Here is a 27,930-nt window from a genome sequence, read left to right as displayed (position 1 = left end):
ATGGGTTCTTCTGATACTCTTTAAATCCTTAATCAATCCCCAATCGAAGTTACATTATGGCATCCTCTGTTGGGGGGCTGCCAGTAAAACTGCACTCAAGCCGCTGCAGAAACTACAGCATAAAGTGCTCCGAATCATAGCTAGGGTCCCAAAGGGGCCTGGCTGCCCATCCAATAAGTCGCTGCTGAAGAGATTCGGCGTCCTAAACATAGAAGATATGCGGAAACTAGAAATCGCCAAGTTTATGTATCAGTTTCACTGCGGTCGTTGCCCCGAATATTTCAATGACTTCTTTACCTCTGAATCAAAAGCGCACAAGTACAACACACGCGCGTCCACGTCGTCCAAATATCATATGATCGACCGAAAAGATCATCGCTCCATCAAATATGCCGGACCTGATGTGTGGAACAGTATCCCGCCGGCCATCCGACAGTCGACGAGCATGTCCACATTCAAGTCGAAATACAAGCAATTACTACTAAATAAATACAGTCCATCCTCAAGATTACCGGACCACGACTGACCTATCGATCTCGCTTCCCATGACATGCCGCCCTATTTCTTGTCGCATTCTTCTTCTATACTATCTTCTTTACTTTCATTCAGTGTGCATGCCTCCTCTTTACATCGCCTAGGCCAGGGTGGGTGTCAGATTCCATAGACTACTCCTTGTCGCTTCGACATCTTCCTGTCTTTTCATTGTATCGCATTTTTGTGGTGTATTGAACTGATAAAATTGCTAATAAACCAATGATGATGATGATGATGGATTGAAATTTAAATCTGTGAGCAGCGATCCGCTCATAGATTTGATAATTCCACTTTTGGTTAAGTTCCAGGACACACCATGCTGACAGCATCATAACCATGTTATCTTCAAACACACTTCTACTATGTGTAGATAAAATATAAATTCTACGCATACAGACAACGAATCTACCTAAGACACGCCTGAATCGTTTTTTATTAGCACAATACTGAAATAATTAAAAATGGAGTGGCCAATCTGAAATCCCACCCGTGATCTAAATTATGTCAATCTCGTTGCAGCTATCCCGCTGTGATATTCAAACTTTTTAAAACCCCGCCTTATGATGGTGAAAGATTTCGCTCCCCCTTATCGTCATATTACAAAACGCAACCAGGATACTAGCAAACGATGAGGATGATAAAACATGACCTGTTGATGATTCGTGACTGAAAATTGTGACTTGGACTTGGGCGCGACCTTTCGCATAATTACTCGAACTCGGACTAACTGGTTGATAAAATAAAAACGACTCGAGTTGAGTCGGGTCTAACGTTAAAATTAGCGAAGAGCTTGTTACTCGGAACACAGTGACTTGGTACAATCACGGACGCAGCATACTATCAATATATATGTCAAAGGGTCGTAGCTTGCGTTGCATTGCGTAGTTTAGCTGTCTAATCAGGTCGGTATGGCAACCAGGGTTGTAACCAAGTCACAAAGTTCCGAGTCACAAGTCATTCTCACTTTTACGGTTTCGACTCGAGTCAAGTCGAGTCATTTTAAATTCACCACCGAGTCACGTCCGAGTCCAAGTCATCGAGCAGAGGTTCGATTCCGAGTCATGGTATTATGACTCGAGTCCGAGTCCAAGTCATTGTATTGACTGCTCAGTTTCCAGTTAAAATTCTGTTAAAGCCACTCTTATAACTCTGTTTGGTGATATCGAATGGTTCGCATTTATAATATACTAATTTTCCTCACTTTTAACAGTTTCTGGTCGTATTTTCAAGTACCAGTACCAACAGACGTAATCCCAATGGAGTGGTTACTTTACTGTTCTTCGAAAATACAATGAAATTTCGGTCTTGGCCGGCTGAATCTCGAGTCATATGACTTGGTTCGAGTCATGCGCAATGACTCGAGTCCAAGTCGAGTCAATACACAAATTGACTCGAGTCGAGTCGAGTCATTTCCGTATTTTGAGAAAATGACTCGAGTCTAGTCGAGTCATCAAAAAATCGTGACTCGAGCCCGACTCGAGTCGAGTCATGACTCGAGTCATCACAACCCTGATGGCAACAATATTGGCATATTAATGTTATCCCCTTGATGTATAGTTAGTTGCATCATGGGTCGTTATTGGTCTCTTTTATCCATGATATTATCGCATATTAAAGTTGATTATAGGGGTACGCTCCACAGTTGTAACACAAATGGATTCTTCGGCGACTGGACATTTATATTACAATGCCACAATTATTATATTTAAGTTGTTATTGATCTGAATCTGCTGATTCGGCGGATGACAAAGGTGGTCAAAGTAGTCAAAAAGCTACTCAAGTAGAAGTAGAAGTAGCCCGGAAAAAATCTACTCACGTACTAGTAGAAGTACTTCTTCCATAAGCAACCTAAAACTACTTCAAGTAGAAGTAGAATTGACTGACTTTAAATCTACTCAAGTAAGTATAAGTAGTTGTGAAAACGATCGTAATTATCGTTCGCGTGGAATGTTAAAAGCTGCAAATTGAGCTATGTGAAAGGTGCAGAGCTTGATTCATATTCATGCATACCAGGAGGTATCCGATTTTAGACAGCATAAGCATATTCGTCCGCATCATGGGATGAAAATGATTGTATTGATATGGAAATGCGACACTAATCCTCTGTTTACTCGAACAGTACGTTTTAGAAAATATCATGATATGGCGCCCTCCCCCATATTATAAAGTCCGTAGTTTAGTCGAAGAGCAATGCAGAGAAGTTGTATAGTATAGGGTGTAAACACTTTGCACGATTGGTTAACGTCAATAAAAAATATGGTGGATCGTAAAAATGCGATATTGTGTAGCTTTATTTCCGGTAAGGCATATTACTACACTTGCTTTTATACTTTAACACATTATGTTATCCAGACAAAAGAACTGATTTAAAACTCAAAGTATGATACTGGAAATTTAAATTGAAATATAAATACTACTTCTAAAAGCGGAAAATTCATTTCATGTCTTTAGTCCAGAAAGATTGAAACGTGCTGGTATGTTAACAGTTCTAAAACTAAAAAATGTCAGAGTCCACTTTTCCAGATTAGGACACGCCATGGACTGCTAGATTATATGATATGATGAGCAAATGCTAGATTGCGAAACATTAGTTTCAAACATTATGATGAGCCGTATATACTGTGATGAAATATTTCATATGGGCGACAATGCGGTGTGAAGGGCGAACCACGCAACCCGCTACCTAAATTATATTTACCGATACTTTCGTGAAATCATACTGCTGGTTACTCCATATCCACTGTCCGCGAAGCGCAACGAAAATTCTGGGCTTTACTCAACTTTTATGGAAATTAAATTTTGAAACTCCGTGAAAACAGCCCCGAAATTCCTCAGGCTATCTTCCTGATTGGAGGATTAAATTACTTCTACATGACACGCTGAATATAGCAAAAAGTAAGTAAGTAGATCACAAAATATTACGAAGTAGAAGCAGCGTAAATAAGATCTACTTGAGTAAGTACCAGAAGTAGAGGAAAACTACTTTGAGTACTTCGGAAAAGTAGAAGTACTTCGTTACTGCTGACCACCTCTGGCATTTGGACATAATTATGACCTACGTATCGAAGGTTTCTAGCTGCCACATGCGACCGTCATGTATGTCTGAGGTTTTCTCCTCGGCGAGCCGCGGAATCGCTTGTAAGCCGAAACCTATATGTCTTGATGTGTCGTGGTGTGGTAATCACGGGCGTCGAAAAGGCTATTTTTACAAATGAAGCGTAGTTCACTTTTGGAGGTAGGCCTACAGGCTATACAGTAGCCTATATGACCCAATATAAAATCATGGTATCCAGCGATATTAAATCGCGCGACGGGCGAAGAAAATTTTAAAGTTTAATATATTTCCCCAAAAACTATAACTTAGGTTGATTCGCGAATTATTTCGGGGCCCCTCCGAACTCGCTCCCCCCCCGCCCCAATTGAGGGGGGTCGGGTGCGGCTGTTGCTGACTTGAACGCTGGTATTATACGTACGGTAATACCATGTATTCGTGGCCGGTGTTTTAAGAGGTTCTATACCCGTGACCCGCGAGAAAGCTGGTTTTGAGTGGCCCGTGAGGTAATTCTCGAAATCAGTTATAATATTAAAATAATAAATTTCCCAGGTAATTTATTGTGAACTCGCAAGACCAATTTGATTAGCCTGACCGCGAACTTTGGGATGTTGATGATTGAAACATCAGTTCCGACGCATTGGCGTAGCCAGCCACAGATCGCATCCACATTTCGTAGATATTTGTATGTTACCAATTGACCATAGTAAAATATTTTGTGGCAGATTCATTTGACTTGAAATTTTCTTAGCACTTATCGCGCGATTTATTGTCATTCGATTTCTTGCTTTGTGCCTCCTCGTGACAATTAAATATACAGAATTGAGTCTAACTAGGCTATTCGCAATTATGAGAGAACGTGTCGTCCGACGTGCGAGTTCGCGTCTGCACTCGCAGAAAGATCGTCGGCGATGAAACCTTAATTTGCACAAAATGACAGACGCATGTTCATTGAAATCCTCGATATTTATCTGCCCAAGCGCCGATTAATCATGTCCTGGCCAAATGAGCCCAGCGGCAGACAATGGCGACCCACAATACATGCAACTAACATTATTATTCAACGAATTCCTCCACATTGAAAAAAAATCGCGCTTGGCGCGGCTAGGACGATACAGATTTTTGACATAATTGCTATCGATTTTGATGCGTAGTAGCCTAATATAATGTCCTCTATTTACCGTTACCTAATCCGGTTCTTCCCTATCGGACGACTGAAAAAAGAACATCAACTCACAGCAAGTGCATACGGCCCGCGCAATAGTTCGTAAATCTCATGCTGCCCCTTGGCCTAAAATATTGGTCACCTCTGTTCTATACCGTATTCGGCATTTATAGGAGGAATTACGTTTTATATTATTCCTTGGCTGGCATTATACATAAAATGAGAAATTTGCATCATTGGTCGAAGTAGCCTATATAATATAGTCAGCAGATAGAAGTAGCGTTTGCCAAGACCAATCGTGATGACGATTTCACTCATAAAATTAATGCAAAACATATCCCAAAACTGACAGTAAACGAAGTGGTGAGCTGTAAGGTGGGTGTCTGATCTTAAAGGCTACTCCAAGTTGTTTCGACACCTTCCTATATTTTCATTGTATCGCAGTTTTGTGATGTTTTGAAATGATGAAAATATTAATAAAACTGATTGATTGATTGACTGCAATGCCATTTTACGCCGACGGCCTGAGTTCGATTCCCGCCGATGGACATTTTCTGGGTTCCTCTTCCCCCGTATCGCCCAGAGCCAAGAGCAAGACCCGATGCAGAACGTACTCATAGAGAACGAGAATGGAAAGAGCAAGAAATGAACTTCTAGCTAGAAGGACCGCGGAATGAAGACTAAGCGAGCGAGCGGGATGGTGTAACGGTTGTGCGTCCGGCTTCTCGAGCGGTAGGTCGTAGGTTCGATCCCCGGCCGGGTTATACCAAAGACTCGGCAATTGGTATCCGCAGCTATCCTGCTAGGCGCTCAGCAATCACGGATAGCATGGAGGAGAAAAAAAAACGGGGGCGCAGACTAGATGACCTCATGGGGCCGTATCGCAACTCCGTCGTCAAAGCATCTCGATGGTGCAGGCGAAAAAGAATATCATATCTCTCTCTCTCTCTTAACTAGCTCAGTGGAAAACACTAACATCTGGCATTAGGCCGAGGGAGATGCCAGATTAAGAGACCCCAACTGGTCGTTTTAGCTTCCTCCTATCTCTTAATTACATTATATTGTGTCGTGTCGAGTGTCTTCATCGGATAAAAACATAATCTGACGATTTATTAGTGATTGTTATTCCATCGCACTGTACTTTTTTTAGTAAAAGAAACTGGAAATATTTAATGTTCCCAACGTACACATCGCGGGTTGACCTATGCCACCTATTTCTTGAAATGCCGCCATTGTAACAAACAGGCGGCGTTTTTGTCCGCCCGTCTTTTCAAGCTTTTGACTTTCCTCGACTTTTTTAGCGAAGAGTTGTAACAGAAATAAGCCTTATTAGGTATATTGTAGTTCTTGGTGGCGGTAGTATGTGTGTTACGTAAGTTATTTTGCCTAAAGAGATTACAGAGAAGGGAAAACTAAAGCTTTCATACTCGCGCATTATCTCACCTTTGTATTTATATCTCTCTTTCGCTCTATGCCATTGTTTCAACGTGATTGTCTATGCACAAAGTATATGCATTGTCGGTACCTGTAGTACCTATGATTGTTTCAATGACGTAAAGATTATTCGCTCATTTCTGATACGAAATATACCGGTAGTGCCGGACTGCCGGTAACGAGGAAAATATATATACCGTAGTAAGGGTTGAGGGTAGGCTGGGAAAGCTAACGTGTAACAGAATGTACTTCCATGTTGATCAATTCCAGATATGACATGAATTGCAATGCAATGCAAAGAAAGTAAGGAAGGACTCTGAATGACTCAGTGAAGGAAGGCACCCTCCCATACTGTGCATTACAAATATTCTAGCAGTTCTTTACCTCAAGTAACGGCTATTGGTCTCATCAGTTATAGGGGCTCAATATTGAGTACGTGTTGAGTTATAGAACAAAGAGACACGATAAGGCCTGCACTGTGTTGTCTGATACACTATTAAGGTAATGAAGGGTCAACCTCTACATGGTCCTAAATTTTGGAACAAACAATACATTCGTAATAATCGTAATTGTATATTTATTCATCCTTAGGCTTCGAAACTGACTCTCATCGGGATCCACTGTCAGTAAATATGGAGATTGAAATTGGCATTGCTAATCTTTCATTGTTATTTTTATACCATTGTTACACCACACTATATCTCTTTCATTTTTAATTTTCGAATTGCATTCTCCGTATTTACCAACAGTCGCTCAAGCAGATAAGAGTTCATTGAAAAGCTTATTCAAATTCTGTACGACGATGAGCTCACGTCCAATTTTTACTGTATTGACATAGTCGATATCATTCTAATAAATATGCTTTATAAGAGGTAATCTTATATAGCTGACGGCCAGAGCGCAAAATTAAATTGAACCGGTCTCAATCGAACGATATTTTAACACTGATTCCGTAAATATGAATGAAAATCTAGTCCGGGCACTGGAACCCCCCTAAAATCCACCTCAAAGTTCAAAATTTACATTGTTTTGAACAATAGGGGCGTCTGAGCTTGATGGTCGATTATCGCCTATTACTGACTGTGGCTAAGTCGAGCCGTGTTCCCCGTAACTCTCTTGAGTATTTTCCGTCGTATCAATCGCTGTAACGCGAAAACGTCCGATTCAGAGTATAGTTTTCGTCGTCGCGCATTTACAGATTTCGGTGATGCAAATGATTGATCTGAAAACGTGTTTAATTAAGCTTTGCGCTCTGGCTGCCAGCTCTAAGATTACCCTCATATGCATTAGGGATATCTAGTTTTAGATATCCCTGATACTCATCTCATGAATGTTATAACTGTGTATTATGCTTCTTCGATGGCATGCGCTATTTGAAATACAGATGGGAGTGAAAGGGATGCATTGCTGAGAACTGGTTTTCATGCCAATTGTCCAAGTAGCCTATATACATGTGCTGGTGTGTGGTTATAGCTGAACGGCTAAAGGAATTATTAGAGTTGAAAGAAGCAGCTTTGTTGTTAATAGGTGTGTTTTTGTAGTTTTATAATCATGATATCATTAGAAAATTACAAGGATTTTAAATAAGAAGATGTCGGCTTGTAGCTGTGTGTATTATTGAGAGTGCTTATATAATACTATCCAAAGCAGTTAGTCTGCCTATCATGGAATGATGTCATTTCAAACCATGACCTGATCCATAGTATGTCATTCCTAATTTAATTTTTCACACATCAATTGTTTGGCCAGGGTGGATAGAATTGCAAGGGCATGTGTTGCTTTCGCAGAGCGTGTGAATGTACTGGACTATTGTTTTAATCACTATTTTCTGTACATCATGATGTGTTTTGTCATGCAGAAATACAGTTGCATGCCAAAGTGTAGAAAATGTGATGTTTGTTCCGTAAAAGACATCTTCTGTATGAATGTTAATTGAGAAACACCACATCCCACTGAACACTGAACAGATCCAAACCAAATGTGTAATTATTTAGTTATTTGTCTTGATATATTCCATATGGTAGCCTATCACTGAATGTATTTCGTGTAAAGAACATGACTATTTTAGCAAGCGATAATTTTTCATGTTGCTATAGCTGATTCGCTTTTAAAAGCCTTACGACTTGCCTTATAACAAATGCCTGTAAGTTCGAAAATTCATACTTTTAATAATTTTGTGTTATGACATTGTGGTAAAGAGCAATTCAAAGTTCTTGTGTATGATTTTTGATCAATTACAAAGATAAAATACTTGGCACAAATATGTTGTTCGGACTTGATGCAGAATTTCAATGTTTTTTTAAAGGCATTTCACCATTGGTTGCAAAAAGATTCAGGATATAATTGTAGTTTTCTGTAGTAATTGCGGAAAAGTTGCCGTCATACTTTTGCAATACAAATGTGTTCGTAGCCATATTTTACAGGAATTATAGTATATTTATGTTTATTATGAAATCTCGTTGTTTCTAGCTGTTTTAAAGTGAAAATTTACAGTTGTTGAAAGGTCTTCTTGAGCAGGAAAAAGAATATTTGTTCAGTTTACATAATGAATAGTCGAACCGCAACACACCTATTATTGTCTCGTGATACATGGGTTGCGGAGCACCGGTATAGACTCGTTGGTTCCCAATTGTCGATTAGAGAACGTTAAAATAGAGAACAGCGATAATTCCAAGCAGCTATATACTTGTAACCTCTCACTGTTGCAAATTTCAGGAATGAATGTAAGTGTAAGAAATACGGGCAAGGGCTATTGCTTGTGAGTCGAGTTCCTATAACGCAAGTTCCTATAACCCATCATATGGCGATTGGCTCAAAAGTTCTGTTGCCATACTCTATCATTTTGTAATCCACCCAATAATAATCATGAAGCAATGAAACCTAATGAAGAAGCATTAGTTCGAAATAACTTTTCCACTAAGAAACTACAACCTTTTAATTCCAGACTTGTTTTTGGTTTGTTTGTATTATAATGTCGGAGTGATGAGATCTGAAATTCCCGGTATACTTATAGCGAAGCAATTCTAATGGCATGTTTCTCATTTTCTAGGTCTAGATAGGCTATGTTTGTCTGTTTCATTCCTGTTATCTTGGTTGTAGTACTATCGAATTGTTCTTATCTTGCTCGCCTTGCTCCATATTTATAAGACCACTATTTTTTGGGGATGTGATCATTGCATAAGTAACCTACTTTATAGAATATGCTGCTACTGAATTTCAATGTTATTTGTGTCGACTGCTGATACAGATTGTATGACTTGAGGATAATGAATTTGCTGAATCTTACCATGACTCATACCATGGTTCATGCCTTGATAACAACAAACGTAATACCATCATTAGAATTTATGACATTTAAGTCGGTGATACCCTATGAACACATCAAGATGCGTTTACTCACTTTTAACTTTTTTACTTATAATTCTCTACTACAATGTGAAAATAATAGCAGATCCAAAATGCCCCTTAGAATGGTTCATTCAATGGGATTAGTTACAGTTACTTTTCTTAAATGTAATCTGAGCATCACAATGACACATAATTAGCTAGTTGTTTTTACATCTAGGTTTCTAATGTAGATTATCTATAGTGTATAAGCAACATGTTGATACATTTGTTCCTTGTTTTTGTCATGCTTGATTACCAACCAAGGATGGTGAATATAATCAGTTTGATAAATCGAATACAGTATGATATATACAATAGATATGGAAAGAATATGATAAATCCACTTGTTCACACCATCAAGTATACTGTGGAGGATGGATAACCTGGCAATGTTCACTTGCCAATAAGCCATTGGAATTTGGAATACTAAATCTTATTTCATTGACAGGTGTAAAACAGCTTACCATTACTAATTCCAATTTATTTCCACACTAGTGATCTTGTGTAACTGTTGAATACACCATCGTCATTTCACTGAGTAAGTTAACGCCTAACACGGAGACTTCCTATTCATTGAATTTCGTTGGCAGTCCTTATAATTGCTTCACATGCTGTGCAATAGCTTCATAGCTTCACATGCTGTGCATTAGCTTCATAAACGCTCCCTGCAATGGAATGACTGCTTCCAGGGTTGTGTTAGCACATTCAAGTGTAGGAGCCTGTCAACTGTTGAACATTGTGGTAACTGTATGCTATTTCTTTCATTCAGATGTGTGATTTTAGTAACTGGTTTGATGTATCTAATTCATACTAATCCAGTCAATATACCATGTTAGGAACATGAAATAACATATGGTGGCTACTACCTACCAGCATCTTTTCTTTGACTTTTTTACATGGATTCTGTATTTACATATTTCACATGGTATAGTATGGCTTTTTGTGTACTATTATTCGGAGCCAGCCCTTGGTTCGAAATGTTTTCGCCCACTCCTATCTGTGAAGTTAATGAACCTATGGGTCCAGTTTAGTTCATCACGTTTGTTACACAGTTTGACTTGAGATCGGTTAATCAAGTTACTTGGAATTAAACTAATGGATAATTACAAACAGTAAATTATTAGGTTTATGGCAGGGCTTATTTGAAAATTATAATAATATCTTTTTGATGTTTTCATTTTAAACATTTTTTTCATAGATATCACCATGGATTATATATCTTCAAGTTAGCGACTTTGTGTTAGTAAATTTTCATGGTTGACCTACCTGTCTGTACTGCTGCTTGTATAGCTTATCTGATTTAATTGTATTAACACTGGTAATCATGTTTGTAGCCTAGCACTTCAAAGCTGTTCTGAACAGTTAGTAGTGCAAGGTATTCAAGATTGCGAAGTTAGTTGCATATGCTAAATTACATTTTTTTTTCTGTTGATCAGATTAGAATCAGCTACTGTCATCTATGCTTGGGTCGTGTCAAACCCAAACGTGGCTTTCTCGGCAACAATTCGTTAAACATATGACTATGATGAAATTTGCCTAAGTCACTAAAATTGTTTGGTTTTATACTATGTCTTGCTTATTTGGCAGTTTCGTTTTTTGACTCCCCAGACTGGTAAAAATCCTTTGTCTTTATAGTATTCATGTAACGGCTTCCCACAAAGAAGTTTTCAGGACAGACTTGTGTCTTGAGGATATCTGAATGTATATAATTACTGCAATTAAATGGATCGGTGGTGATACTGTTCGGTATGGATAATTATACATGCCGCTAAAAACGACTACTGATGGTCTGAAATTTTTGTGGATGATGTCGCTCATGTCATCACATTATAGTATTCTGAACTGCTGTGACATTTTGGCACTTGATTGCCTTTCTTTCATTGATTTTGAGGGCGGCTTTACTTTTGTGAAAGACACCACTTCCAATAATGTTACTACATTACAATGCATCGGCACTAGGTACCGGGCTTGTGTCTCTTATCAGAAAAATAAATAAATAAACGACAAACTTGAGCTGAAATCGGTTTTAAGCAAACTATGCAACACTATGCTGGAGCCTGTTGTTATCATTTAATTCAATTTTGTATATCTGCGTTGCAGAAACCGAGATTCGATCAACTTACGTTGTCCCATTTTGCAGGTGATATGCGTTGACATGTAATTAGTTGTAAGGGAATAATTTGGTACCGGTATGTTTTTCTGAGATGTCTTTGTCAAGTCAAGATGAGGTGTTTTTGCATGCCTTGAAAAAGAATCCAATTCAGCGTGCTCAACAGGTGAGTTTTGTCTGTTCCGTTTCATCACAGATCAACATCGATATTCCACATATGTGTTGACTCAACCTTGAATCATATGTGATTGCGGACTGATGGATAAGGTGTTTCCGACCATTACAGAATACAATTCATAAATAGCAGTAATGAGCTTAATGAGTCATTGCTGCTTAGTTGGCAATGCCTTGGATCAAACTCATTCTGTTTTTTAAGACGTAGTTTGACCTGTCTTATATCTGGAATAAGCCTGCAAATGATGACCGGATAGTTCCAACAAATGTTCAGTTACGTCGCTGGGTTCAATCTGGCCGTTTCAATTATTAATATAGCCAGATGTAAAGTGTATTTTCACTGTGCTGATTATGTTGCATGTCTCGTTTGGAAATGCGGCTCTCACTACTAGCTGGTTAGGCGTTATGATTACGGCTTTCGACTATCAATTTGAATGTATATCAAGATATCCATGTCGGTGTTGTCTTGGCGGAGCTTACATTAATATCATGGCTGTATAATGTATGTTGATGAAAGATCAGAGTCACCATATGTACCGAGCAATTTTCCAAAACTGGTTAACAAAAGACTATCCAATATACATCATTCTACAAGCCGGTGTCTGCGTTACCTAGGCTACAGAAAAACGCCATTATACTGATTCAGGGGTACGAATTGTAGTTTTATACAGCCTAATTACTAATTAGATTTCCCTTTGCACATGAAAGAGCCCATTGAATTCGAATGGTTAGTCAGGCCAAGTAGATGGACAATTATCACCAGAGCCCAATATGGAAATCACTCGATTTACTATTCTGTGTGTGAGGAATGAACTTGATGGTATTTTAAGGATCTGGAAATTATATTTTCGCGACTTCATCGATTCGAGGCACTCTGTAATTTGCGAGAGCAAAAGCTGAGAAGTCTAGCTGCTCAAGTACGATACGAAAGGCATGATGCAAATGAAATACTTTACACGTAAGACCATACCCTTATTGATTTTTGTAGGATTTAAAATTTGTGACCCATTCGTTTCATTGCAATGTTGTTAGGTTATGTTATGTTATATTATGCCTTCTTACGCATTATTGCATGTGTGTGTAAAAATAGGGAAGGACAGTTATTCAAAATTTCAACGTCAAATTTCTAGAAAGTTACAGGTGACTTATTCGTGGTGATTTTGCTGATAACACAAAACCAACGCCTGTTGTTCAGTGACGCAGTACTATTTTTAACATTCAACATGCAGGGGCTTATTCACTAGTTGATGTTGTGCTACCGATAGTAGTTTTAGGTCATATGGAATATTTCTGTTCACTCGAATGATCTACCTCCTTGTTAATTTGCTATTTGTCTTCTTTCACAAACAGCTTTGACTTCTTGTCAGTTCTTCATTGATATATTTATTATCTATGGATATTATAGTCATCCTAGTTTAAATTACGAACCTGGGTCCATCATTTGTTATATTTAGAGCTCAGAAAGAAAGTCTGTTCCCTTGATCTTGCTATTGCATGTGTAGTACCTGTTGTGATCTGGTTTATGCTGTTTGGAATTGTCCTGTGGGTAAGGACTGTGACAAAAGACAGCCCCTCTGACGGAGTGAATGCACCATTACACGTTTTTGTTCGGGTTTAGCTTATAGCAGGATCTGGTATTCTGACTAGTTGCTGATGATTACCCCTGACGAATGTCAGCTGACAACATTCAGGTTCATTTCAATATGAATATACTATTCAATGGTATGTTCGTACCTATGCAATCTGGGAAATTGAAGCAAGTGTGTGGTTTAATGTCTGAGAAAGGTCTGGCTTGTGTATGTGTTTAGTGTTTCTCAAAGCTGACATGATTTAGTCATATTAGCATTTCTAATTTTCTGTGTCTTGTGTTGTGTAATTTTCTTACTTTCACAACTGTCTGTAAGTGTCTAATTTTAGCAAATTTCTGCATTCCCTCCGACTTTGTTCAGTCCCTATTTGACAACGGAATATGGTGTTAATTCTGATCAGGTCTTAACGACTAATTATAGAGGTTTGACATGATCAAACTGCAAATTACTCCGATTGACGTAATTCGTAAGTGCTGATTGAATTTTTGGGAAATGCATTTGGCCATCTAGTTATTGCTGTTTGCTTATATGACGCGGAAGTAAATGTCTGTATCGTATTGGATATATTATGTATCACTAACGGTTCTCAATCTTTGTTTCAACAGAAAAGATGATCCATGCACATGTTGGTTTATTTTGCTTTCTGGATCTATATTCATACAAGGCTCCATGTTCTTACGGAACACCAGGTCTGTTGTACAAATTTATTTCATATCTAGCTCTAGTATGAGTTTTGAATTGTAACTTCAACTGATGGTGTTTTTAAATTCTGTACAATATTCAATAATTGTATCTCATTCCATGTAGCCTTTTTTGTCATTGTAAAGTGACTGAGGTGTTGTGGATTGGAATCCTTTGTCTTTAATCTTACAATGTTCCGAAATATCCATGATGCATTAAGCAGTAAATTACAAGTATGTCCTTGTACAAGACTGTCTTTGCTTTCTTCCGGTATACAGGAATTTCCAAATCAGAAAATATATGGAGTAGAATTGAAATCATTTTAAATTCAATTTGAGAAATTCAAATGCATGGAAAACAACTTGTTGACATTTCAATGTGGCAGATATTTTGTTGCAAATTGAGATATACCTTCAGATATCAAATCGAATAGCCTAGTGCTGCTGCAGTAGCTTGACCAGTTACCGCAACATTAGTTTAGGTAACAGGTCAACGGTGTTGATGGGTGTGAAGATTCTGCAATGAAATAACTGGCCAGTCAATTCAAAATGTCATGTTTTTGTCCTTAATTCATAAGAAAAACTGATTTATTATTGCTACTTAGGGAAAGAGTTGTCAAGTGTTGTGCGTTTTCTAGCATTTCACTGCTTTTTCGATGCTTTTAATGCTTATTTTTAGTTTTGGCAATGATGTTATTGATGTAACATGCCGATTTATGCTGCATTGCAAATGTCAATGTGTGAGATCTTCAGTCTCCTGACATGTTTCGTGAATTTGAGAGATTACTTAATAGGAATTGCTACTGAACAGAGAATAATGAATGAATGTTTATAAATATTGATCTTGGAAAAATGTATACTTCATGCAGCCTGCAATAGCTAAAAGACTTTTTGTGACGTTGTGTGCAAATCTTCTGAATCTAATCTAAAAATTAAAATGAACTTTGGCAAATTCTTGTAGCATTATCAAAATGCACTTTATCGGATTGGCTTGATTAATATAAGTTTCCCAACTACTTCAGACTCGTAATTCTTAGTTCTTGTTGTCATTTTGTTACCAGTATGCATCATGTTTTGGGAATGGTACGTGCGGTGTGAATTCAATGAAAATGAGAGGATGTACCAATTGGAATCATCGGTAGCGTCATATTATTAATGTCATGAGTATGACAATATTCTGATGATGGGGATTGCTATTATCAATTTCATGTTTAACCATAGAATTTTCGGCGTACTACCTTGGATGTTTGTAGACGTTAGATGAGTTGGATTCCTGACCACACAGACATCACATGATAGTGTAACGCAAAATAATCGATGAAGAAAATTTGAAGGTGACAGAAAGGTCACAAGGCCATGTGTTTAATGCTAGCTTGTTAACTGGTGAATACCAGAACCTAATTCAAAAGAATCTATACTATGTCCAGTGTCCAATTTGATCGATTTACGTATTGTCGATTGTTGCGTAGCCTACAGTTATGTAAAATTCGTGTGTCCTGATAGTTTTTTCTATAGTCATAAAGCAAAGCATTTTGCATTATTGCGGTTAGCCTTAATAATATTGCTGGATCTGTGATTTCGGTGTCAAGTAGTGATATTGCATTGTAGCTTTTGTAACATTCTGAGGAATGTTTTGATGAGAAATCAGTAAATCTCTAGTTCGTTTCTAGGACTACCTTGAATAATGCAACCTAAAAATGAGCTGATACCAACACGGTTGGATGTGTTGCTTGCAACGCCAATGTATTTGTTTATTACACATGTGAACTGTGACTGAATTTTAGTGGAGGAAAATTACTGACTGGATGCATTGCCATTGTATTCGCGACATGGCTTGAAATTTTTGAAAATTAGATTCAATTCAAGTATTCCTAGTGTCATACTTCTATTGTGTTATGTGTTGCTACTTTCATTTTCCAGTTTTGGAAAGCGAATACCAGGAATGAAACTCAGAGGCACACAATGCCTGGTGCTGGAGCAGTCTGAAATGATTGTGGTAGGAGTCTTACTGAATTCATTTTATGTTTCGGTGGTATGACTCTTGCAGAGGCGTAATGTACTGTTGGCGGTGGGAGGTGTATTGCAGTTGTGCTCTTTGAGTCATCCGTTTGGTTTTGGCTTACCTATTCAACTTGTTTCTTGCACAGTGAATTTTTCATGCCAAGGGCCTATTCAAAATGTGCCATCTTAGTAGTTTCGTACCTAGTGTTGTCATTGGGATTAGGGTATGAAATTTATGGTTTGTCACTTCAAGTTTTCATGGTTTCAAGGTTAGGGTTGCGATTCTCCAACGGAACTGTTTATGTGTAAAACTAATGATACAAATGAATTATTACATATCCGAATATAAAAGATCGTGTATTTGTGTAGCATCTGCCTAGTTGCCTATAACGTTCAAACATTCAAGTCTCATTAATGCCATCACATTATCACATCACCATTATAATTCGAAGCTTTGATGATATATATAAATTGCAAATGGCAATGGTGGGAATGAATTACTTCACACACTCACATTGTCTTGAGAAATAGTAAATGAATCCAGCCACATGTGGTGACTGGTGTTGATGACCAATTGTCAATGTGTTATGAATTGCTCGAAGGTGCTTTATGACTGCTGTGCGCAATGTTGCCGTTTTGATGTGCTACAACCATGTGCTGACGTACTTTGCAAGGAGTGTTCTGGTCTATGTTGGTTAGTTCATTGATCTGCCGGTATGTTTGCATATAAATATAAGGATATCAGATCGTGATGCATTGATGTATCCAGTCAATGGGCAATTGTTTGAACTATCATTTGTAGTAACTGGCAAGTAATGCCTTGATTGATTGATTGCCCTTTGCCTTGTTGGCATGATATTCCATGGTATGACTTGTGTCCTAATGATACTGCCATTCACCACAGAAACAGACTCTCGTTCTCACAGCTTGCATTTTGACTGCACAACACATATCTATGCACATTTCTATGTTCAACTGGCAGGTTACTGCTTTGTTTTTAGATTGATTATCCAGATGACGAGACAGCGATGATAATTGGGAACCAACAAAATAACGAATCTGCCCACCATGGTTCACCATTGAAAAGCGTTTCATCCAACACTGGTGAAGATGGGAGTAATAATGTGGAGGTGGGCGCTTCCTTGAAGTGTGCAGTGGGAGTTGCCGGGTCATGAATAGATTTTAGTCAACGTGGTGGCTACTTGCATGTTGTGTTTGCATAGACTTTTGCTGTTACTTAACGGGGGAGTGAGTGAGATATTTTTATTGCTTCATCAACCATACTCTTAACAACAAACAAATTGAATAGCGCATACACAATAATGTAAGCAGTTTTCGGATTCAACCAGTTAGCACACCGGTTCTATGGAATCATCTCGCGAAATTTGACGAAATCAGAGAACAAGTTAGCATTACAGTCATGAAGTATAAATTGGCATAATTCGAGTAATGAGACGCTATTTTGTCAAGCACTTATATTATATGCCCCTTCGTCAGTTATCTTATCAACTAGACTTGTACTTTCTATGCAGTAAAAAGCTGAGTATATTAGCGGAAATCTCTTTTCTGCAGTGATAAAAATCGAGCATTTTCACAAGTGCAATGAAATGAATGGTAGAAAAAATATCAAACTGTCTTTGATGTGGTGGAGAAGGGGCATAATATTCTTTATGATAGTAAATTTGAATTTTCGACATCACCCATTCTCTTATGAGTAGGGCGATTATTTTCACCTAAAAATTAAAAATTAGGTGTTTTCGCACATGATGTTAGAATTGTACTACTTATCTTCATTTCAGGTTGTTACTGTCTGTCCTTGTGAAGTAGTTTAGCCTGAAAATCCTTTTGACTTGAAAAACTGATGAATATTTTCATAACGAAATCTGGACCTGTGAAGAATTGCAGTTGTTACATCACGCATTGTGGTAGAAATAATTCGAATTGGTTGCAGTCGAAAGACACTTTCCTACATTCTCGGGTAGAATAAGTGTCCGTCCTTACTAAGTAGCTTGCAAAAAACGGAGAAAGAACGTTCAACAGCACTGCAGCAGTTGTTTGTTGGCTGGCTTCATTCTGACAATGTTATCTACGTCACAATTTTTCATCATGCCCTTCATGATATAGAGCCAATGCCCACGCAGCATTGCTTCAGTTAGGATATTGCGGTACCTTGAGCGTAACACCATGTCAACGTATTTGTTTCATTTGACCGTTGACCTATGAAGTAGGCTACAAGATGTAAAATGTCAAAATGTAAGTTTACCGACAGTGCAAACATCTACGCTACAAACGAAATGCAGGCTGCAAAGTTTTTTTGACTTTTTCTGACACGTCAAAATAAATCACTAAACTCGAACTCCAGCAGTCGATTTCATCAAATCTTGGTTTTGCCTGACGATGGCCCTAATTGTTTTGAAAGTGCAACTGCTAATGGAGAATTCATGCAATGCAGATGGTCAGATGGACGTTTAATTGAATACTTTCACTTTTTTTACACCCAGGCATCGCCGATGCGAAGCCACAGATCGCGACGTACGAAACTCGGTCACGAGCCGGGCTCGGAGTCTCAGTCCATCGCCAGTCGGGAATCGTGGGATTCGTCGCAAGGAAGCGAGTTTGTCAGCCAGGAAAATCTGAAGGCGGACGACATGGAAGACGGGGAATATAACTACGATATCGAGGAGCACGACGACAGTATTTCTTTGCATTCTTCCTCCTCTGTCATCAAGGATCTGGTCATCGACGCTTTGAAGAAGGACCTCGATGATAGAAATGAAGATGACCACGGTATGTATCCGTGCTTTTTAACGGCCTCTGCCGAGTCTGTGAAATGAAATGGCTAATTAGTTATTGGCTGTAGTTTCAGTTTTGTTTGTTGACGTCATATCGTTCTTGATATGTTGTCGTGCGATCATGTAGATTTAAGGAATCCATTACATGAATATGAGAGGATAAAAAGCCAAGGACGTAGTCTGTTTGAATTTGATCTGTTTGTTTTGCTCAATATGCTGTAATTTGCTTTAAATAAGACTTTTAGTCAAGCCGTGCAATGTGCTTTGTCGGTCTCGACCAATCTATTTGTGAGTTTGGACAATTTACCGACTATTACTGTGCGATTACACTTTGTCGGTGTTATTTTGCTTCAAGAATTGTCATGTGCAACATGCTTGCATCGCTAACTATTCACTCAGATTAAAAAGTATTATTGAGAGAAAATGGCACCTTGAGCAACAGCAATACGTGTTACGTAGTTCAAACAAGTTCAATTAGCTCACTGTGTTTTTAATCATGTTTTTTGCTGCCTTTCTGCTACTGTAGCTGGCGCAGAATTGAACTGATCGAATAATTCATCGACCCCAAAACTGATACTAGCATCTCGGTTTTCTTTATCTTGCTGATGAGCATAATTTAGTGGATGCCACTTCGTGTGATATTGAAACTTGGGTTCGGAGTTTGTAGCTTGGCGGTAAAATTTTTTCTGTCAATTACATCTAGAAGACTTGGTGTTGTGACTTAGCGCGTGGGAGACTAGTTTTGTAACTTCACGCATATCGCCTGTGTTTATGATGATTTGTTTGATGGTTGTGTTGTGATATCGACGCTGTGTGTTGAGCGTACCAGTAAGTGATGGACGACTTTAATCCGATCAGCTTATCTTAATGTCAAATCGACAGGAATGATTTCTTTGGCTCTGAAGCGGTTTTAATTGTAACGTCATGGTAGCTGTCTCAAAGTGAAACAATAGAGTTTATAATGGTTCCTCTACTTGATATGTGCAGAACAGATGATAAATCTTATCATATACACTATGCAATGTGACTGATCATGATCGAGTAAGTCCATGGGATGTCAACCCACTCTGATCCACGGATATATCTCTGTAATCAAGAGAAACCACATTGTTCATGGTACAACTTTGAAATGCATGTAATAAAATGCGGGTTGAGGACACTATCTGTTGTTGTAGTTCTATTTTAACGAGAAGCAAAAACTACAGACTTCTGGGTCCGATGCTTCTCACCTTGGTTAGGACTGAAATTTTTCAAGTAACACCAGGGTTGTAATGACTCGAGTCACGATTTTCTGATGACTCAACTTAACTCGAGTCATTTTTTCAAAATACGGAAATGGCTCGACTCGAACCAAGTCATTGACTCGAGACTCAGACGGCCAAGACCGACATTTCATTGTAATTTCGAAGCCAACACACTATTGAGATTTCGTCTGTTGGAACTGGTACTTGAAAATGCGACCAGAAACTGCTAAAAGTGAGGAAAATTAGTATATTATAAATGCGAAACATTTGATATCACCAAACAGAGTTATAAAAGTGGGTTTCAAAAGACTTTAACTGGAAATTGAGCAGTCAACACAATGACTTGGACTCGGACTCGAGTCATAATTCCATGACTCGGACTCGACCCTCTGCTCGCTGACTTGGACTCGGACTTGACTCGGTGGTGAATTGAAATGACTCGACTTGACTCGAGTCAAAACTGTAAAAGTGACATTGACTTGTGACTCGGAGCCTTGTGACTTGGTTACAACCCTGAGTAACACTGATACGTTACTAATAAGTTTGGAGTGTTTATATTATTTGGATTTGAATGAACGCGATCCAATGTTACCCATCCCCGGAAACGGGGAAGCGCCGCGTTGATCTGATCCTGTGGCAGTGGACATCAAACAATGATTATCAACTTCCCGGCGTAACAGGAAAGATGACAGTGTGTCAACCTTGCCGTTTAGACACGCTATTCGAATTTACGCGGAGCCTGCAAGCGTTCTCAAACATTACCGAGCACACCAGGAGGAAGCTGTGCAAAGTGATGGTGTTCGCGCAAGCCGAGAAAGCCGAGACCATACTCTTGCATGACAATGAACTGGTACCGTGATGTTTCCTACCTCCGTAGCCAGTTCCGCGACAACGTGATGTGCCTCACAATGGCGGAGGATGTGTGATTCATGATTGGCAGAATTCATCAGTTCGTAATCACGAGCACTCTGGGAGTTTTTCTTCCGTAAATGTTCGCCCCGCTGGAATAAAATTTTGTGCCACTTGCTCCACTATGTGGTTTATGGTTCGATATCCGGGGTCAGCAACCAGCAGCTCCCTGTAACTTTATAAAATGCCAATTACTGACGCTATTCTACAAGATGAAGATTCAGTAGCAACTGACAAATTTCTCCATAATGAAACATATTCATCCAAAGGCCTGGATATTTTTGTATGTACTACTTCAGTAGAGTCAATCAATCAATGGAGTGTGCAGAGATGAAATGATTGGCCAATTCAATACAGTCATAAACACCAGGTGACGACGACATAGGTTGGCGTATTACTATGCTCCCTTTGTTGTAATGCAGTGTTGGCCCTGCTTTTGTGTTCTGAAAAATACAAGAGATTGAAATGGTTCGGATTCGGGTTTCCATGGATTTTATTCCGGGTCACAGCCGAAAACAGATCATTGAGCGGCCACTGCGAGCCCAACTCACTTCTTTAGAAGGGGGGAGGATAAAGAATCTCTTTGCCGCAACAAACATACTTTGCAACTCCATATTTGCTCAGTAAATGATAAAATGATTGTATTATCCAGCACATTTCTCTCAAAAGTTGAGATTCTTATTGATAAATACTTCCAAGGAAATAATATTTCAAGACGGCTAATGCTTCACGGGCCATACTAAATTGTCCGGGGCCCGATGTTTGGCACCCTTGGTCTACATCCTGGCCCAGATATGTGCAATCTCAACTCCTGTCGTACTCAGACAATTTTTCTTCCAATTCACAATTCGTTTTCAGCTGGATTCATGGTCTGTCATCATAAACGGGTCCGTGCATGTCTTGTATTCGGACAGCGACGAAGTGAAAGTGTTGGGTATGGGCGACAGTTTCGGCGTCGAGCCCAACCTGCAGCCTCAGCATCACAAAGGTGTCATGTACACGAGCGTGGACGAATGCCAAGTATGATTGCGGTACGCCGTCAATCTCAAACCCGTTTGTAACCGTTTTTCCTCCGCGCTTTCCAGTTTGTCTGCATCAAGCAGCAGCACTACTTTGAGGTTTTGACGCAAGGGAAGGAGAACATGGAGTTTATTTACGGTACCGACGAGAAGTTGGAGATGGTCAAGGAGAAAAGGGAGGCCGATGGAGGACGGACGGGGGATATTGTTATTCGGGTGGGTGGATTTTCTGCAGTATCATATCGTAGCCTTCGAAAATTCGATTCTGGCCTGACTCGGCAGAAATTGGATGCGTGATCTTTGGACCCGAAACAATTGGTTCGTCATAGTACGAATGATGATTTGGGATTTTGTCACTATGTGCCGGCAGGTCGTTTCGACGCCTTCCTATCTTTTCGTGGTATCGCAGTCCTGTGATGCGTTGAAATGTTAAAATTGTTGTTTATGTTGAGATGCAAATGAGTCCAGATCCAATCCCGTATTCTCATCAGATAAGATTATTTGCACCTATTGTATTGGAATAATTTGTTCATCGTTTGCCTTTGACGTATCACAATACTGTACTGGTCTTCATCTGCTGACAATCCTCGTACTGCAGTATTCACGCCAACTCGAAATGATTTTTTATCCATCATAACCTCGAATGTATTTTGAATTTTGATATCGTAACGACACTGCCATTCAAAGATGAACGGCTTGAGTGACCGGACAGCAGCCTGCATCTGTGTGCAATGTGCATGCTTCCAACTCACTTGCGGCTGAAACAATCTTTCTTTGTCTTGTAGTTTATGATTTAAGTCATTCTGCAAATAATCGGGGTCAGATCACACCAAGAGCCTTTACGGCCAAATGGACTTGAATATAGACAAATTCTAGTAACCCAGTGATTTCATAGAGGGATTTGTCATTTTGTACTTGTTTTGTTTGATTATGCATGGTCCTTTCTAGAAGTAGTAGTAGTAGTTGTTAACTAATAATACCGGTATCATGGAAAACTGGATGAGCATTGGTGCATATAAGTCGTATCTGCGCCGTGAATTGACTGTCACAGAGTTGTTTGGTACCATTCACCGGGCAATTAGGACGTAAAGTCTATTCATTTTCATGGTGGAACACAGTTTGGTCGTGATTTACTTTTGTTCGTTGCTAACCGTTTGAAAATACTGCCAGATCTTAACTATTAGGCCATGAAAACAGCAGCCATGCAAATACGACAATACTGCGGCAATGCTTGGTAGTATCTTCCTCTGAAATCACTATGAATTCAGGGCACGCCTTCGTCTTTGCATAAACACTTGTTGGAGGAGAACTCCATCGACAACACCTACGCCGAGGACTTTCTTCTGACGTACCGAGCGTTCTGGAATCAGCGCAGGGAAATTTGCGAACATCTCTTAAAATGGTTTGACGAAGACAAACATAAACCGAAGGTGTGCATTTTCGTTTTATGAGTCTACACCGAAATCGCTTACGCAAATACCGTGTTTGTGGCAGATCACAAGAGTTATTTTGCTCTGGGTCAACAATCATTTCAATGACTTCGAAGAGGACGTGTGCATGATGGAATTGCTCGAGAAATTTGAAGAGAAACTGCGCCAGAGCAAAAAAAGCGGGGAATGCGTGCTGTTCAATATTGCGTGCAGCACCAAGGCGAAACCGAGAGTGGTGAAAATTGTGAGGGCCGCTAGTTTTGGAATGGAGATGTTGATACACAATGTATATTTTGGTTACCGGTGAAGTCGATTGACACTTGGCGGACCCGGATCTCAACCTACACCGACCCTAACACCTTGCCCAACCGCTAACCGTAAATTAACCCCTAACCCGAATACATTATTACATACATAACAAGGGCCGAATTCACCAAGTGCCGTATATTTCGTGAGAATAATTATTGATATTACATTTCTCGTGCCAAATTCACCAAGTGTCGATTTTAGCATGCCGAATCCATTTTATCAAAGGTCAATCGACAGGTCTTCCAGTATCCTGTGACGCTGGCACAGGGTTGTAACCAAGTCACAAGTCAAACTCACTTTTATAGTTTTGACTCGAGTCAAGTCGAGTCATTTTCAATTCACCACCGAGTCAAGTCCAAGTCATCGACCAAAGGGTCAAGTCCGAGTCATGGTATTATGACTCGAGTCCGAGTCCAAGTCATTGTGTTGACTCCTCAGTTACCAGTTAAAGTCTTGTTAAACTCACTTTTTTGTGATATCAAATGGTTAGCATTTATAATATACCAATTTTCCTCACTTTTAGCAGATTTTGATCGCATTTCAATTACCAGTAGCAATACACGAAATCCCATTAGTGTGGTTACTTTACTATTCTTCGAATTTATAATGAAATGTCGGTCTTGGCCGTTTGAGTCTCGAGTCATATGACTTGGTTCGAGTCATGAGCAATGACTCGAGTCCAAGTCGAGTCAATACACAGATAGACTCGAGTCGAGTCATGCGGCCGTCAAACCACGGCACTGGGCTGTTCAAAAATAACCTTTTTTCCTTAATCTTGCGGGCTACGTGATTAAATCGTTAGGTTGCCTTAAAAAACAACGCACACCAAATTTGAATTCATTCCAACCAATATTCACGATTTTTGTAGAGTTTGAAAATTTCGAATTTGCCCAGAAACGCAAAAAATTTTTTTTTCAAATTTTTCTGCAAGCCCATGAAATTGTTGGGCTGTCTTCAAAAACTATGCAAAACAAATTTGACTCAATTCCAAGCCGTAAAAGTGCAGTTATTTCAGTTTTTCTTTGATAATTCTGGGATTATCCTTGATCGGTGGATAATCCAACAATTTTCATCGAAAAACAGGAACAACTCCGATTTAATCACGTAGCCCGCAAGATTAAGGAAAAAAGGTTATTTTTGAACAGCCCTACCACGGCAGCCACGCTTGTGGTTTTATTTTCATGGTGCCGACATAGCGATCCTATGTAATGACGTAACTCTTTTTCAAAACAGACGAGATCTTCAAACGCGGAAGACCTGGGTATCAGTATTATGGGCGGCATTCACGGCTACCCGATTTACGTTTCTAAAGTGTCGCTGAATTCGAACGCCATGGAGAAAGGAGTGAAGAGAGGTAAGTTTGCCAAAGAATATCCCGCATAGTTCTGTAATGGATTTCATTTTCTGTTCAAAGGCGATCAACTATTGAACGTAAACGGACAAAATTTTGAGAAGTTAGACCTAGAGCAAGCCCAGGCTATTTTGAGGAAGAACACAGATCTGACGTTGACGGTGAAGACCAATCTTTTCGGTAAGGCTAACCCCGCTATAAATACAGGCACTCAGACGATGTCGTGTTTATTAGTTACACAGTGATTCAGTGAATATGGCTTTTATGTCGGAAGTAGTGTGGTTTTCTGCATTTATCTTTTTTTAAAGGAATAGGTATGGATCTTGGGAAAGGGTTGATAAACGTCAGAACAAGTTAATAATGCAAACAAATTCATGTTATGTTAAATAAGATAGCTGGCAATCTCAGATGAATAACCAAGCTTGCAGTTTACATTTGTAATTCACATTACATCTGACTAACTTCAGTCTTCTTGAGCTTGTGTATTACAAAACCTCCATCGCTCCCTATCTATTGCTAATAGCTCAAATATGTGTGCAGGTGTGCAATGCATGTTACCATTTATTATCAGATTTTCAATTGCTGTACACAGGAGGCGGGTATATTTCAATATCTCGTTTCAACTAATGAGATTCGGCACAGTACTTCTATTCCAGTGGGTAAAAATGTTTGAATGTAGCTTATTCCATTGTTTCTATACAAGACACATTTCTATCACAATGTTCTGGAAGAGGCGTCTCCTATGCTTTAGCTTGGGTACTCGATTGAGGCATTTATCATGATAGAGTGTATACTTGGAATTCAAATGTAATACGCGAGGCACAATGTATGAACCTTCCAATTTGGTTCGACAGCGTTCAAAGCGATGATGTCAGAAATGAAGAATCCAAACATGTATAAGCAGAGCAAGAGCAAAGACGACCTCCCCTTTTCCCAGTCTGCGACGTTGCAGGTGTCAAAAATATCGAAGATGTCATCGTTCACTTCAGAAACGGATTTGTACGACGGGAAGGGCAAGAAAGGTAATTAAGAGTCGTGTTTGTTACTAAACTTTGTTCCTAAATCCCCGGCCGGGTCAGACCAAAGACCTGATTAGTACCGCTGGTATCCATGGCTTCCCTGCTTGGCACTCGGCATTACCGGGATAGCATGGCGGAGTGGTGCATGATTTTGAAAGCCTTACAAGGCTATATCTGCACCTTTCTTGTCCATGGTCATATGCACTTGTTGTATGCATATGCACAGATTGTGTGTATGTATACCATGAGTCGGTGTATCTGTATATGCCTCAAAAAAATATCAAAGACAAAAATAAACAACATCATATGAAAATGTGAAAAGGGTTGTATCACCAAGTTGCCAATTTGCGATACGGTGTGTCCATGTGGGCAATTAGGATTCTTCTCATCTTCTGTATTCGACCAATGCTTGTAATTGAAAGTGATGGTGATGTTAGGGCTAGTTCTAACTGGAAATTGATTATTTTTTTCCGAGAGTTTATTAGTGGTATTATTAAGTACATCCAGTTTTTATAATTAGCTGTTTGTTACGCATTTTCCATGAAAATCGCCGGTAAAATCGAAATCGTTTTCTGTAAGCTGCTAATTTGCGGGATTTGTATTTTTGAATTCAATCAAGTGTTAATGAGCATACAATTATCTCTACACACAGAGGTTTTTATCCTCTTTTTAAGACAGAACTCTATACATTTTTATATTTTTTGGGTGGTTGCCTGTTGCGTGGATGCCATGAATGCGAAATATGGAAGGCTGACGACAAAAAAATGTCTTGTCGCCCGGGTCTCGTCAAGGCCTGTTTACCGGTTGAAATGTAGCTGTTAGTGTTTTTATCATCCGTGTGGCTATCGTGATTTGTGGTGAGAACTGAGAATAAGACAGTACTATCAACAAAGATCTAACAACTAAGGACAATATAGTTTTATAGTTTCCACGCTGGCCTTTCACTGACCCCTTGAAACTAGTCTGCGGACCCCCTACGTAAGGGTTCGGCTAAAAAAAACAATGTTCAACGTCGTTGAAAATAGATTGCGCCTCAAAGTATAAGGCCGGTTGGGTGCACAGTAGGGCTTGTAACACCTATGTTTTGATTGAGAGATTAAGTCAATTCTCCTTCAGTTTTTATCAGTGATCTTGACTACTATGCCAAAGTGTGCACGAACTTTTCGTGGACCAGTAACGAACTCCTCGCGGACCACCAGTTGCCGTCCACTGACCTACGAGTCCATGGGCACCAGTTTAAGTATCCCTGCTCTACAATATTCTGTCACATGGCACGAATTGTTAACTTGTGTTGATGTACTGAAGCTTATTGCCTTCTTTACAAGCACGCCCGATTATTACGAACAGACGTACATATTTAGAACAATTTAATGAAAACCCTAACCGTTTTGCGTATGTGGTCAAAAGCTGGGTACCTATTGCTCGATACACGAACTCCAAGCCAGGTGTCAGTTCTGTGGATCAAATTTAACCTGTCTTTTCATGGCGTGTCGAAATCTTCAGCCGGCACGTTGGGGCGTCGTGCGCTGGATAAGATGAACAAAGTCAAAACGAAGATGTTCCCCTGGCGAAAGGAACAGTCTTTCAAAGAGTATTACGAAACGCACGGCGGCGGAGGGGCGATGTAAGGCGGAGGGTCGCGGCATTTTGATTTTGCGAGCGAAATCTGTGCTACCCGGTTTATTTCCGTATGATTGCATCGCAATAACCTCGGTCTCAGTTGATGTGGAC

At 39.4% G+C, this 27,930-nt stretch overlaps 1 protein-coding gene across 1 annotated transcript in view; it reads left to right on the top strand.

Moving 5' to 3' along the window:
• The first annotated feature begins 10,897 nt into the window (after window positions 1-10,897).
• The window catches only part of LOC145459063 (rap guanine nucleotide exchange factor 2-like), a 36,755-nt gene continuing 19,722 nt past the window's right edge, over window positions 10,898-27,930 (top strand). Inside the window, exons 1-15 of the mRNA XM_080337655.1 lie at window positions 10,898-11,848; window positions 12,687-12,814; window positions 14,051-14,134; window positions 16,046-16,121; window positions 17,128-17,256; window positions 18,628-18,913; window positions 20,876-21,012; window positions 21,930-22,091; window positions 22,157-22,306; window positions 23,359-23,520; window positions 23,585-23,764; window positions 25,063-25,183; window positions 25,244-25,360; window positions 26,035-26,202; window positions 27,703-27,823. Coding sequence (XP_080193781.1) covers window positions 11,777-11,848; window positions 12,687-12,814; window positions 14,051-14,134; window positions 16,046-16,121; window positions 17,128-17,256; window positions 18,628-18,913; window positions 20,876-21,012; window positions 21,930-22,091; window positions 22,157-22,306; window positions 23,359-23,520; window positions 23,585-23,764; window positions 25,063-25,183; window positions 25,244-25,360; window positions 26,035-26,202; window positions 27,703-27,823 — 2,093 coding nt within the window. The 5' untranslated portion in view covers window positions 10,898-11,776. The remainder of the gene's footprint in view (window positions 11,849-12,686; window positions 12,815-14,050; window positions 14,135-16,045; window positions 16,122-17,127; window positions 17,257-18,627; window positions 18,914-20,875; window positions 21,013-21,929; window positions 22,092-22,156; window positions 22,307-23,358; window positions 23,521-23,584; window positions 23,765-25,062; window positions 25,184-25,243; window positions 25,361-26,034; window positions 26,203-27,702; window positions 27,824-27,930) is intronic.

The sequence above is a fragment of the Botryllus schlosseri genome, chromosome 16 (assembly GCF_051294905.1).
Source record: "Botryllus schlosseri isolate E-star chromosome 16, Bs_hap1, whole genome shotgun sequence".
Lineage (NCBI taxonomy): Eukaryota > Metazoa > Chordata > Ascidiacea > Stolidobranchia > Styelidae > Botryllus > Botryllus schlosseri.
The sequence above is the reverse complement of the archived record's forward strand: the minus strand, read 5'-3'. Positions and strand labels throughout refer to the sequence as shown.